Here is a 14,859-nt window from a genome sequence, read left to right on the forward strand (position 1 = left end):
CACAGTGGGGAAGTGCAGGACCCTCCGGAGTAGGCTAGGGAAAATGCACTGAGCACAACTTCTCACATCATTCCCTGAAGTCCACCCTTTATTTTTGCTGCAGGGTCCCTGGGATTCCCCAAAAATGGATGTTATAGGGTGAGATGTTCAAGAAACCCCTGGGAGATGCACCAATTGCCCCAGAATCAGTCTCTCCAGAGGAGGGAGGCAACAAGCTATTTGTCTTGTCTCTCTGTGGAGAGTCCCTGACTTTAAAGAAGGCTTTAAAGCCACCCGATCAAGTCATCTCTTCTGTGCTAAATGTCCTTTGGTTGGAATCAGCTTATTTCTAATATGCATAGGAATAATGTTAACCGTGGTCAATTCTGGGAAAAGGCATTATCACTGATTTTTATTTTCTTTACTGTAATTTTCTCTATATTCACATTTTTTCTACAATTGGTCTAGCTTTTTATAATAAGAAAAGACATCTAAAAGGTTTGTGTTTGGCAGAGGTTGGCAGGAAGTGGGATGGTGTGTGCGGCTGGGAGCGATGTTCAGGCCAGGAAGGGCAGCCTATGGCCTCCAGATGTTCCTGTGTCAGATCAGGGCTCCTTTTTCTGCCTGTGGCTCCCCATCTCCCATGTGGCCTGATACGAGAGTCCGTGGGCTCGCCGAGACAGCTGCTGAGGTGGTGAGGCCACTGAGAGCTGGGTGGGCCTGGGGCACAGGTGGCTTCTGCCACACCTGCCAACCCAACTATGGTTGTGCTTTCAGGTGAGCCTCAAAGGAGGATCCTCGAATCAGTCTCTCGTCTGACGACCGTCAGCTGCTCCTACTGCCACCAACTTGTCCCCTGCCCAAGCCTGTCACTGTGCCGCCTCTCAGCAGGTGAGGAAGTGATGTGTTCTTTCCAAGAGTGGGTTCTCTCTGGAGACCAGGTGTCTGCCAGCGGTACATGTGTGGGCCTGTGGGGAGGCTGGGCTGTCAGGGTCCTTGATGTGTGACCAGGTCCTCACACTCTTTCTTCTAGCAGCTGTTCCCATCCTGTCACCCTCTCCATGTTCCACAGCAGACCTAAGCCCTTATGAAGTCTGTATTACAAGTTGCCCGCCACCTCACATCATCCCCCATGTGAGTGGATGTGCTCCCTGTTGGGGACATGGGAGAGGAGAACTGAGCCATCTCCATGTGCTGCTGGATCTGCACTGGGAAACCAAGCTGTGTACACCTCGCACTGCCCATGCTCCCCACCCCACTATGAGTTATGCACAGGGCACAGCCTGTAAGACTTTCCCTGTGAAACCTGTCTGTGGGTGAGTGGGTTCCCATGTGCCCAAGAAGAAAGGACTGTCTGACCTGGGCAGTGACAGAGCCCCTGCTTGGAGTAGCTGGCTCATTTTCCCTCTGTCTCATCTTCTCAAAAGCGGAGAGGCAGGGAAAAAAAAAAAAAAAAAACTGAGAGGCGTGAGTCAGTGTGCATGGTTAGCTTCATTCCATTCATTCCATCTCTACTTTGTCTCTGCTGCCATTTTTCTGAATGGGTCAAGTTGGAGTGTACATCCACACTTATGCATGTGGAGAGACATCCATTGGTTCATGTGCAAGTACAGTGTCTGGATAACCTCAAAAGGGCAGAGATGTTATTCAGGTGGAACCCAAGAGCTACCTGGCCAAGTTGGGGGGAGGGCCTCATGAACCTTCCTGCAGGTCATCGGTTGCTGTTAGCTCCATTTGGCAAAAGCGCCAGTTAGTCTCCTGCATTGTCTTGCCTCCTCCCCTGCCATCTCAGTCCCAAGTTAGGTAAAGTTCAAGATCACTTGAGGGATGAAGTCTGTCTTGGGAGAGCAGGATAGACCAGGTGAAAGGGGGATACCCTATTCTTGCCCCAAACACCTTACTAGGCCCAAGAGGGGCGACAGGCTGGGAGCCACACTAGGAAAATGCTTCCTTCCACTTCCACGACGGAGCTCAACAAAATCAAGTTACTTACTCCCTGAATATGTTTCCTCATGTAAAAAGTAAGAGGATCGGACCTGGACCTCTAAGTTCCCTTCCAGTGTACCATTCAGTGATTCGGAGCCTGGCTACTCAATGTGTGGCTCATGGACCAGCAGTACTTGGGAACTGAGTAGAAATGCACACTCTTGGACCACACCCTAACCCATTCCATCAAAACCTATGTTTATCAAGATCCCCAGGGATTCACACACTGATTAAATTTTTTAAAGGGCTGATTTAGAGAGTCCTGAAAATGCAAGGAATAGCTCTCAAGGTAATTTGGTGAACACAAAGGAACAATAGAGTAGAAGTGATTGACAGCCAGCCATGGTTCTCCACCTGTGGCCTGTGCCAGAATCACCTCAGGAGGTTGTGAACTACAGATGTCCAGGTCTGGGGTGGGGGTCACAATTCAGGTCCTGGGTACCTGTGCTGTGCGAAACCTTACCAGCCACTTGGATGGAGACAGCACATGAACATACAGATATGAAACCATTACGGGGTCACTGATGACTCCTGTAAGAGGAGGTCTGACAGGGCTGAGGAGCAGCAGAACAGACAGAGGAAGTGGAATGGAGCAGGCTTGTCATCCTGTGTCCCATGAAGAGTGCTCTCTCCTTATTTTTGGCATTTCCATGATGTGCTATGTAAGGGGTCCTTTCATGGGCATCTGTAGTTATCCCTTCTTTCTTGAGTAAGAGCAGAGATTAGGAGGAATGAGGGTTTTTTGTTTTATTGTTATCTATTTAAAGGTGATGAAAAAGACATAAATATATTTTTATATGCTGAGGAGATGGTACCCAGAGATACCAACATTACAGGAGGAAGAGGGGTGAGTGATAGGGCAGAGCCTGAGGAGGACAGGCCCACCAAACGTGAAGTATCAGCCTTGGATGAGGAGATTCTTCTAGCCAAAGTGCCGGAGGACCTGACAGATGTGGCCTAAACTGTGAAGAAGGTGTTCTCCCAGGCTCGAGGATCAGAGGTGGACTGTCCAAGGTACATCCAGCTTGGGGCTTGGGTGGGTTGCCCTGCTCAGTCCCCAGTGGCCAATATGGCAAGACTTATTCAATCAAGGCAGCCAAAGACAAGACTTCTCCTCTTGAACCTTGACAACGAAAGAAAATGAGGGGTGACCGGGGAAAGGGGTGGGATAGCAGGCAGCTCTGAGGACCTGCAAAGGCTGACTGTATGTAATGGCACCAGTGCCAGTACATGGGTGGTTTCTTCAGCATCACCTTGCAGCCCTTTTATGTGAGTGGAGCAGGGACAGTGTTGTACTGATATGGCAGGAAAGACACAAGTCTTGAGAGAAAGTGAGTGGCCATGAGTTGGATTGTCCACAAGGCTGACCATGGCACTGTGTGGCACTGGGGACATGGTACTTTGAGGCTGAGAGGGAGTAAGGGAGTGAGCGAGGAAGGCTCGGAAGTTTGTGATCAGAGGTGCTACTGCAGATGTGGACAGACATGGTCTGGAGGGGACCCAGGAGATATGACCAAGGAGGCGGAGGGGCTTCCAGAGAGGATGTGGCAGGGCTAAGAGTCCCTGCATCTCAGATGTAGGAGTCCCCACCCTACCAGCTTATTCTGTCTTTGGGACACAAGAAGCCAGACCTGGCAAAGGGGGATCTTTTCCAAATATTAAGCAATCAGCCAGAGTTCTCTCCCTGCGTTGAAGAGTGGAGTATGTTGAAAATGTGCACCTCTTTATAAACAGGGGAAGAAAGAGAAAATAGTTGGGTGGGATCAGGGTGCTCTTAATCCAGGGGCTGGAGGGAGGGAAAGGGCTGCTCCAGGTTTGATGAGGCTCTGGCTCTGCTGGTAACATTTCCTGAAAGGCATGCCTCCTCCCACTTATACACCCTCACAGCCACCCCCACCCTACAGTGCAGAGCCGCCCGCCCCCCATCTTCCTCCCCCAGTCTTCCTTCTTCACTCCTGGTGACCCTGCCTTCAGCTGCCTTCTCCTCAGCCATCCCTGTGCCCCCCTTTCAGCGACCTCCCCAACTCCTAAAAGCCCAAAGCCAATGATGAGGAAAGAGAAGGATGAGTTCTGGAATGGGAAGGGAAGCTCAGGATCTGAGGGCAGTGATTTTTGGCTCCTCTTTGACTTCCATCAGGCCGCAGAGGGTTGGGAACTAGACTATGTCTCCTCCTTCCTTTTGCATGGACACACAGGCATACGGGTGTACATAAACATTCACATCCATAGAGGCACAGCCACGCACACATGGTTGGGCACAGGGCAGGCACCTCAGGCAAGAGGACACACACAGGGACATATATATACCTGAATACACATGCAGAAATGCACGCACGACTCTCCATGGTGGGGTGTAGGAGACCCCAGGGTTTCCAAGCGCCAACTATTCATGATTCTCCTTTTGTCATTGAGTAGAAGTTCCCAACCAAGACAGGAACACACACCTACTAGACTCTGATTTAGGCAGCTTTTCTGTATCTAATAATAAGAGATTTCAAAAAGTTGCATGTGGGCATGTGAAGCCGCCACCATGTCTCGCCTGGACCACAGAGTTTGCACATATGTGAAAACCCCACAGACGTGGCCTGTGCACCAACATACGGCTTAGCCTCCTCATGTTTCCCTGTGTGCCTTTGGAAGCTACTGCCCCCTGTGTGACCCATTTTCGGCTCTCAGACTGAATGATTGGGCCCCTTCCAAATAGTTTGTCATTAGACGGGGGCAACTGAAACCTACGGCATCTATGTGGAAATCTATGGTTGCTTGTGGAACAGTTAGCATTACACTGTTCTTTTCTTAGTCATGTGGCATGATTCCATGTCACATCAGGGAGAATTTCTTGCTTCTTCTAGAAAAAATATATCAATGCTTGGGATAGGTGTGTGTGTGTGTGTGTGTGTGTGTGTGTGTGTGTGTGTGTTATTGTTTAAAAACAAACTCTCAGCCTAGAGTCTAAGATTTTTGGAATTAGAGCAAGTTAAAATTAATAATAAAGCAATTCTTTTCAGGGGAAACACAGTACTTACAGCAGTAGGTTGTTGGGGGGCCATTTGAAACTATGGAAAGAACCCTCCTTCGCTGGGCTTCAAAGCTTTGAGTCTGGGTTCTAGATCTGCAGTTTGGCTGTAAGATCTTTAGCTATTGTCTTAATTTCTCTGAGTTTTGTACTTTCCTTACTTACAAAACAGAACTTAATATGTTTTGCAACTAGAGGCTCCTAGAAGAGTGAATGAACAAACGTGTAGGAAAAGTATTTGTTCCTAACAAAGTACTACACAGAAGGGACACCTGGGTGGCTCAGCAGTTGAGTGTCTGCCTTTGGCTCTGGGCATGATCCTGGTTTGGGGATTGAGTGCCCCATCGGGCTCCCTGTAAGGAGCCAGCTTCTCCCTCTGCCTATGTCTCTGCCTCTCTCTGTGTCTCTCATGAATAAATAAATAAAATCTTTAAAAAAAGTACTACACAGAAGTCAAGGTGTTACCTATGGTCACAGGGGTAGCAAAGTACCACTGTGGCCATCAGGTGTCTTCCACTCCCTCTACCTACAGCTGAGAAAGTCTTGCTAAATGTAAATCTGAGGTCACGCTTCCCTCACTCTAGTGAAACATTTCTTTCTCTGGTCCCAGGAGGGCTCACATACAAATGCTCCCTGGTTCAGACAGAGAAGCTGTAGGGGGCATGAGAGGGGATCAAGGTAAGCCAGAGTCCTCCTCACCTTGGAAGCAGCACTTCCAGTTCTTCACCTTTGCTTGTTTCAGGGGCAGCAGAATGAAAGAAGTCATGTCCAACAACAGCACCACTAGCATCTCCCAAGCCAGGAAGGCTGTAGAGCAGCTGAAGATGGAAGCCTGTATGGACAGGGTGAAGGTAAGCATGCACGAGTCAGCCTTACCCTCTGACCAAAACCCAGCTCACAACACTCCTCCTGTTTCCTTCTGAGAGTTAACACGTCACCCAGCAGAGCTGCCAGCCAACCTTGGCAGCTGTAACATTTACAAATGAGGGTTTGCATCCAAATTCCAAGTGTGCTCAAGGATTCAAATGATGCAAAATACACAGTGTGCATGAATTCCGTAAGGAGTTGCCAAAAATAGACTCATATTCATCCCAGCTCTATTTAGCTCTGTTGTCATGCCAATAAGCAAGAGGGTTTAACAGCGAGATCAATCATAGTTTTTCTGCCCAATCCAGTGACATCGAGGTTAGGCAATGTTGGGTATTTTGACAGGGATGCTGTTGGGAGTGGAGCATTGAACCGTGCACTGTGTTTGTCAAATGTTCCTATGGGAAAAGTGAAGAAAGGTGCCAGTCATTTCCCACCATGTTCTTTCACTGATGAGTGTAGATCTCTTCATGCTGGGAAGGCTGAGGCAAGATGAAATCACCTAGTCTCCAGATGCCACTTACGAGCAGGCAGGGGGCCAGGCAAAACATGTGGCCCTGAAATGCCATTTAGGCTCATCAGCTGTGATAGAGTTGGAACCCCATCAGGAGCCTAACAGCAGGAGTCTCAAGGCCAATGGGCCTTGGGCACACAACACCAGGGGTCTCACCCAAGCATCTGGGATTCAAAAAAGACAGATTGCATGGGGGCAGTGGGTGCCTCCTAAAGCCTCCTGCTGGCAGAGCAAACAGGCCTTCCCAGGCTTCCCATCGCTGAGACCTGCCTTCATGCAGAAGTTATGGCCAGAGAGTACCAGCTCCTGCCTCTGTCAGGACAGTCATTCCCTCCCCTGAGGCTTTGGAGTTTCTAGCTATCCAAGGTGACAGTAAGCATGCACAGTGACATAATGATATATGAAGCAAGGAGGGGATGCAGTGTGATACACATTGGCATGAGTATGCCACTTATACTCAGGATCTCCATCTTGCCTGTATTGATACCAGCTATATATTAGACATCACTCCTTGATCTCTAGGTGAGAGGAAAGAGCAAGGAACCAAACAATTCTAAAGGAGGGAGAGCCCCAATAGTACAGAAATGAATCTAAGAATGAGATACACAGGACAAGCATTTGCTGAGAGGATGAGGATGGTGGGGAGACTCTTTTTTTTTAAGATTTTATTTTATTTTTTAAGTGAAAGAGAGAGAGAGAGTGAGCAGGGAAGGAGCAGAGGGAGAGAGAGGGGGAGATCATCTCCAGCAGATCCACACTGAGCGCAGAGCCCAATGCAGGGCTCAGGCCTAAGATCCTGAGATCATGACCTGAGCCAAAACCAAGAGTTAGTTGCTCAACTGACTGAGCCACCCAGGTGCCCCTAGAGACTTGCCCTTTTGATAAAGATGCCTGCAAACCTGCTCTGCCCTAGCCGTGGTGCTGGGATACAAACACACAGGGCTGCCCCCTTATATTGCTCAGAGGCCTTGTGGAGGTAGGAGCTGGTAGTTAGTTCTGAAGTGATATGGGAGGGGAAGAGGGGGCCAGTGCAAGCTAAGCAGGGCTCATTTCCAGCAACTGGACTTGACAGAAGAGCTGCAGGTTGTGCTGCAAAAGCCACTTTGGACAGCTTGTGGGTGCCAGGTACATAGGTACGGAGCATCCAGATGATGAAGTGTGGAGCCGGGGACATGAGAGAACTGACCTGCTAGCAAGAGATGAAGTTGTCAGAGGCCAGCAGGCAGCCAAAGCTGCAGAAACAGGTGTAGGGAGGAGGAGAGTGCAGAGATGGGATCAGAGAGGCAGACACACCAAAAAAACAGGTGCAGAACTCAAAAAAGTCCGTGTGGGAGACACCAGGGAGAAAGAAGTTAGAGCCCAACTATCAAGCTCCATGTCCAGAGACTAGGAAAAAAGTGGGCACCGGTTTTGGCAGTGGGACAGCTGCCATGCCCAGGAGTCTAACTTTGGCAAGGACATTAAATTCTGTAATTATAGATTCTCATCTGTGACAGTCACCACCACCCCTCAGCCCTGATAGTCACCAGATGTCCCCACAATGAAGGGCTCTTCAAGAGTCCCTGAAGACCCATGCACAGTCTCTAAAAGAACAAGGAGAAATCATAAGCCAACTCAAAGTCAGGTTTGTTAGATGGTATTCAGAAGGGTAGGTCATCCTGTTCCTACGGTGACCAGGTGATGGAATCCCAGGAGAGTGCTTCCTGCAGTAATCTTCAGACTGTCACAATTCCAGGGAGGAGGCTACTGACAGCCACATCAGGTTGGTTCAGAGTGGGCAGAGTTTTGTTATTGAAAAGATGATCCAGGGCTTCCTATGGAAAGAAGTGGCCCCGAGGGACATATCTCTGCTGTAGCTGCACCATCACATGTGAGTTTTTTTCTGTCACTCACAAAACCTTGAACATGTATTTTTTTTAAAAAGTAATAAGATGCACATAACATGCAATTTGCCATTTTAACCATTTTTAAGTATATAGCAGCATGAAGGTCATTCACAGTATCATGCAATCGTCACCACCATCCTTCTCCAGAACTTTTCATGATCTCTGACAGAAACTCTACCCCTCATTCCCCCCTTCCCCAGCCACTCACAACCTCTAGTCTACTTTCTGTTGCTATGGATTTGACTATTCTGGGAACCTTATGCATATAAGAGAATGTGTGTGTGGCTTATTTCACATGGCGTACATCCTCAAGGTTTGTCCATGTTGTAGCATGTGTCAGAACTTCCTGCCTTTTTATGGTTGAAGAATATTCCATTGCATGTACCGCATCTTATTTATCGATTCACCTGTTGACAGTGTGCATCATCTTGAGATACCTCCGCCTTTTGGCTACTGTGAACAGTCTTGCTCTGAAATATGGGTGTGCAAGTACTTAGAGTTCCTGATCTCAGTTCTCTTGGGTACATACCCAGAAGTGGGATTGCTGGATCATGCAGTAATTCTAGCTCAGCTTTTGAGGAACCACCACACTGGTTTCCATAGGGGCCATGCCATTTTACATATCCCCCAGCAATGCATAAAGTTTCAATATTCTCCACATCCTCGCCAATACTTACTTTTTATAATAGCCATCCTAATGGGTAAAGCTTCCATGTGGTTGTAAGCCTAGACACCTCTTGCTTCAGGGCACAGCAGGGCTTTGGGGAAAAAAATCTACTTGATGCAATTCTTGGCAAAATGAAGTGCGGTATCAATTAGCTAGACACTAAAACACAGATCTGGAGAGAAAGAGAAGCCATCAAGGATGCTCCAAACTAGGGGGGGTGGAAGGGGAGGTGGGTGGGTGGTGGGTGTGACTGGGTGACAGGCACTGAGGTGGGCACTTGACGGGATGAGCACTGGGTGTTATTCTATATGTTGGCAAATTGAACACCAATAAAAAAATAAATTTATAAAAAAAAAACAAAAAACAAATTGACCTTAATAAGGCCTTGAGGAGGAAGGAAAGAGGAAGACAGTCACCAGGGAGAAGAAGTGGTCTTTCTAGAATGGGTGGGAGTTCACTGCAGGAGAGGAGGAGGGAAAAGAGGAGCCTGGATGGTAAGTGACAGAAGGAAGCCACATGCAAGGAGTCAAGGAGCAGTTCATAGAATTCACTGAATTCATAGAAAAAGTGGTGGGAATGCCAGGTGCACGTGTTAGAAGAAAGGACAGGCTACTGCGGAGTAGGGGAGGGGTGGAGGGGTGGGATGAGTGCCCCATGCCTCTCGCTGGGCCCTGGACAGAGGGAGGAGTACACTGCAGGGGGAATATCAGGAGGCTCTGTGGAGGAAATAATTGCAATTACGAGTCCCACGGAAGCTGCTCCCGGGTGGAAGCACAGCCGTGGGGGGCCTGGGGGACAGCACGGGCTAGGACAGGTGTTGGGAACGCAACCAGAAAGGACCATGGCTGGCAAGGTTTGGAAGTGAATCTACTGTAGAAGGAGGGAAGGGAAGGATGACGCTTCCAGTTCATGAGAGTAAACAGGATGTCTGTTAAGGGAGAGAGAAGAGGAAAAAAGTAACCGCATTAGGTGGTTGTTTGCGTTGCAAAGGTAAGAAAAAGCATAGAACTGAACTCAGAGAAGTCTGGGCAGTTTATGGAGGGAAAATGTAGCCAAAATATCCACTGTCGTCTTAAAGTCCTGTTTGTCCCCCCAAAATATTATCTGCACAAAAGCACCAGGGCCAACGTCTGCTTCATCCCAGACTTCTCGGGGAACATGGGCTGGGGCTTTATACACAGCCCATGGCCAGACCTCAGGCCCACACGCACTTGGGTTCCGAGCCCTCTTCCCACCGCCTCAGCACCCTCATTACCTGCATTTACTGTTTGTTGAGTACCTCCTCCAACTCACACCTGCTTCCCAGCAACCGTGGGATTATTCTCTGTCTGATCTAGCTCCTCCGGACATTTCCTAACAAAGATGGGCTCTCTCTTTGGGAACCAGTATCAGCTGCTAAAAAAAAAAAGAAAAAAAGAAAAAAAGAAAAAAGTAAATATTTGCCACATATCATAAGAACAAAAAAGATTCAACATAAAACCCATATGGCTGGGATGCCTGGGTAGCTCAGGGGTTGAGAGTCTGCCTTTGGCTCAGGTCATGATCCCGGGCGGGGTCCTGGGATCAAGTCCCGCATGGGGCTCCCTGTATGGAGCCTACTTCTCCCTCTGCCTGTGTCTCTGCCTCTCTCTGTCTCTCTCATGAATAAATAAATAAAATCTTAAAAAAAAAAAAAAAAACCCGTATGGCCTCCCTAAAAGCAAAAAGCCTGGAAAATGATACTCAGGATCCTAAAAAAATAAAATAGCACATACAGATGACTATCATGGAAATAATTTTGGTCCGCAGGAGAAGAATACCCAGAGCCTTATTCTTTTTCTCACCCTCAGAGGCTTAAGCAATATAAAATTCTACTGAGAATTATAATAAGTGATGTTGATCATCAAACAGGGAAAATTTGTCAAACAGTTATGGCAGATATGAGCTGAACCAAGCATAAGAGGTTTAAGTGGAGAAAATGGTCTCTGGAGCCAGCTTGTCCAGCCCAGGAGAGAGAGCTACTGTGGAGAAGTTGTGGTCCCGTGGGGAAGGTACAGAGATCCTAAGCAGACCAGGTCCCAGGCTCCCAGAAGGCTCATGGAAGCTGCTGAGGGCGCTTTGATTCTCCTGCCACTGGGCACCGCTGAGGGCGCTTTGATTCTCCTGCCCTGCAGGAAAAGAAGTTGCTGACATTGGGCTGGTGACTTGGTAGGCTCTGGAGGTGGACCACACCCTTAAGCAAACCTAACTCAGCTGGGACCAGGAAACAGCTGACAGAGTTGCCAGCCGACAATGCCCATTCTCTTTCTATTTGCTCTAAGGCCTGTAGCAGATGACTTAAACAGCTGTGGATGTGCTAACAATCCCTAATAGGGCTGCCATTCAGCTGAGACTAATTTTGTCAACACAGCCTTGATATGCTGATTGCTGACAGATAGATCAACATGTTTTATATCAACTTGCGTCCCATAGACTGCTAAAAAATGAGAGCAGAAAGAATAATGTTAGTTGATGAAAGCTCTAAAAGCTAAAGCCTAAAAGACAGCCGCAGAAGAGACTAGTCTGGGAAGTTATTGACAAAAAAAAAGACTATATCATGACAAGTAATGACAATCGTTCACAGTCTTCTCCATAACAGTTAAAATTTGGGAGAAAACAATTTGAAAAGGGAAATAGAATTGCCTTAGGAAAAAAAAAAGACATTATTCCCAATTACTCTTGGACATTGAGGTTTTGTAATTTGGTGTTTAAGAGAAAAGAGAATCCATGATCATGGGCTCCTGGGTGGCTCAGTCGGTTGAGCATCCAATTTTAATTTTGTCTCAGGTCATGATCTCATGGCCATGGGGTCGAGCCCTATGTTGGGCTCTGCACTCAGCACAGAGTCTGCTTGTCCCTCTCGCTCTGTTCCTCCTCCATCCTCAAATAAATAAAATCTTTTAATAAATTAATAATAACAAAAAAGTTAATACATGATAAAAATATTGTATAGGCAATGCAAAAACACAAGAATTGAGTTTGCAAGCATAGCAGATATATTTTACATACACTCTGCTTACTCTATTTAGAATTTTTTTCAAACCATAAAGATATGAGAGTAAGTTGGATATATCTCTAAGCATCTAGTGTGTGTAAGGCTCCTCAGAGAGAGAGAGAGAGAACATCCAGAGGCTTCAGGTGATACTGAGAAAATAGGTCTCCTATTCTGAGGGCTTTAATTCCTATTTTAGGGATCCCTGAGTGTCTCAGCAGTTGAGCCTCTGCCTTTGGCCCAGGGCATGATCCCGGAGTCCCAGAATCGAGTCTCACATCGGGCTTCCTGCATGGAGCCTACTTCTCCCTCCGCCTATGTCTCTTTCTCTTTGTGTCTTTCATGAATAAATAAGTTTTAAAAATCTTAAATAAATAAATAAATAAATAAATAAAGCTATTTCTCTGTTCATAAAAATGGTACTCATTTACTTTAGAGAATTTTGGAAAATAAAAATATGAGGAAGAAAATTTAAAGAATTTATAACCACTACATTTTCATGTTTTTTCCATCTAGCTATTTGCTTATTTTTCTTCTTATAAAATTGGAATGATTATATTTTGCAACCTGGCTTATACCACCAAATAGTATATTATGATGACATATCCAGGTCAGTAAATACTCTCCTGAAATGTCATTTTATTACTTCTTTACCCCATCACCTTATGTACAATTTATTTAACTAGTCTTCTATCCTTGGACATTTCCCTTATTTCCAATTTTGCAATATTTTTAAAAAGCATTGCAGCAGGGGCATCTGAGTGGCTCAATCAGTTGAGCATCTGACTCTTGATTTGGGTTCAGTTCATGATCTCAGGGTCGTGAGATCAAGCCCCATGTCAGGCTCTGCACTCAGCATGAGTCTGCTTGGGAGTCTTTCTTCCCCTCTCTCTCTCTCTCACAGCCCCTCCCCCTGCTTTCTTTCTCCCTCTCTCTCTCAAATAAATAAATAAATCTAAAAAAAAAAAAATGTGCATGCATCTTTCCAAATTAATGTTTTTGTTTTCTTTGGGTAAATACTCAGTAGTGGAATTACTGGATCATATGGTAATTGAACTTTTAATTTTTTGAGGAACCTCCATACTGTTTTCCACAGTGGCTATACCAGTTTGCATCCCTACCAACAGTGCACGAGGGTTCCTTTTTCTTCACATCCTCACCAACACTTGTTTCTTGTCTTTCTAATTCTAGCCATTCTCACAGGTGTGAGGTGATGTCTCATTGTAGTTTTGATTTGCATTTCCCTAGATGCAAATGATGAGTGATGTTGAGCATCTTTTCACATGTCTGTTGGCTATCTGGATGCTTCTTTGGGAAAATTGTCTATGTAGGTTCTCTGCCCTTTTTTTAAAAAAGATTTTTAAATTTATTCATGAGACACACATCGAAAGAAAGAGAGAGAGAGGCAGAGACACAGGCAGAGGGAGAAGCAGGCTCCATGCAGGGAGCCTGATGTGGGACTCGATCCCAGGACTCTAGGATCACACCCTGGGCTAAAGGCAGCGCTAAACCGCTGAGCCACCAGGGTTGGCCCTCTCTATCCTTTTTTTAATTGGAGTGTTTGGGGGTTTTTGGTGTTGAGTTGCGTAAGTTCTTTATATATTTGGATACTAACCCCTTATCATTTCCAAATATCTTCTTCTACTCCATAGGTTGCCTTTTAGTTTTATTGATTACAAGGCTTTATTTTAGTGTCATCCCAACAGTTTATTTTTGTTTTTTGTTTCCCTTGCCTCAGGAGACATCTAGGACAATGTTTCTATGCTGATGCCAAGGAAATTACTGCCTATGTTTTCTTCTAGGAATTTAATGGTTTTGGGTCTTCTTACAGTTAGGCCTTTAATCCATTTTGAGTTTATTTTGCATATGGTGTAAGAAAGTCCAGTTTCATTCTCTTCCATGTAGCTGTCCAGTTTTCCCAGTACTGTTTGTTGAAAAGACTGTCTTTTCTCCATTGTGTATTCTTGCCTCCTTTGTCATAGATTAGTTAATGACATAAGTGTAGGTTTATTTTGGGGCTCTCTATTCTGTCCCATTGATCTCTGTGTCTGCTTTTGTGCCAACACCATACTGTTTTGACTGCTACAGCTTTGTAGTATGTCTTGAAATCTAAGATTGTGATACTTCCAGTTTTGTTCTTCTTTCTCAAGATTGCTTTGGCTATTCGGAGTCTTTTGTGGTTCCGTACAAATTTTATGGACCTTTGTAAACATCCTGCCAAAAAAATCAAGAACCAGACTATAGCATATAGAAGAGCAATAAAGTATTCATTTAGGAAAAAGTCTTCTTCCAGAACACCAAAGAAAACTTCAGGTAACTGCTTTATAGTCTCAAGAAATGTGGAAAACATAGAATCTATGAAACACTAGCTCAAAGAGGAGATAAAATAATGAGTTGGAAAAGGAGGTGGAAAACTAAGGAAAGAAATTTAGGGGGGATGGGGAACAGCATTAGAAGAAGCAAAGAATGTAACACATGCTGTAGAAAACCAAATTAATGACGTGAGGCACAGGCTTCAGAAACTCATACATAATGCAAAAGAAAAGATGAACAGTCAGATCAAAGCAGTTAGAGGGTGATAGAAATAAAGACTGGCAGCAACATTCCAACATTTGGATGCTGATGTTCCAGGCAGGGAGGACGAATGGAATAGAAAATACTCTTAAGGGGGAGAATATAAAAAGTTTTCATTAAATAAAGGAAGACTTGAATCTGCAGATCCAAACAGCTCATCATGTTCCAGGAAGGAGTATCATAGAAAATAATAAACCCCGAGACAAATACACCTGCTGAAGTTCCTTAATCTCCAAAGTAAACAAAAAGCCTCTGAAGTATACAGGCAGAAGAAAGGACCATTTAGGATAAGTACATCTAACAATATGAGTTAAGTGCTTGAATCCTCACCTTAGCCCTAAGATATTGGTGTTGTTCATT

At 45.8% G+C, this 14,859-nt stretch overlaps 1 protein-coding gene across 6 annotated transcripts in view; it reads left to right on the forward strand.

Annotated features, from left to right (window-relative positions):
- The window catches only part of GNG4 (G protein subunit gamma 4), an 81,012-nt gene that overhangs the window by 42,141 nt on the left and 24,012 nt on the right, over window positions 1-14,859 (forward strand). For 2 of the 6 annotated variants that reach the window (XM_077894423.1, XM_077894424.1), the window contains exons 2-4: window positions 757-870; window positions 2,774-2,979; window positions 5,724-5,832. In XM_077894423.1, the coding sequence (XP_077750549.1) occupies window positions 5,734-5,832 (99 nt within the window). In that variant the 5' untranslated portion in view covers window positions 757-870; window positions 2,774-2,979; window positions 5,724-5,733. Of the gene's footprint in view, window positions 1-756; window positions 871-2,732; window positions 2,980-5,723; window positions 5,833-14,859 lie in introns of all 6 variants that reach the window. The other 4 variants (XM_077894419.1, XM_077894420.1, XM_077894422.1 and 1 more) reach the window with 3 other exon arrangements.

This window comes from Canis aureus, chromosome 4 (genome assembly GCF_053574225.1).
Source record: "Canis aureus isolate CA01 chromosome 4, VMU_Caureus_v.1.0, whole genome shotgun sequence".
Lineage (NCBI taxonomy): Eukaryota > Metazoa > Chordata > Mammalia > Carnivora > Canidae > Canis > Canis aureus.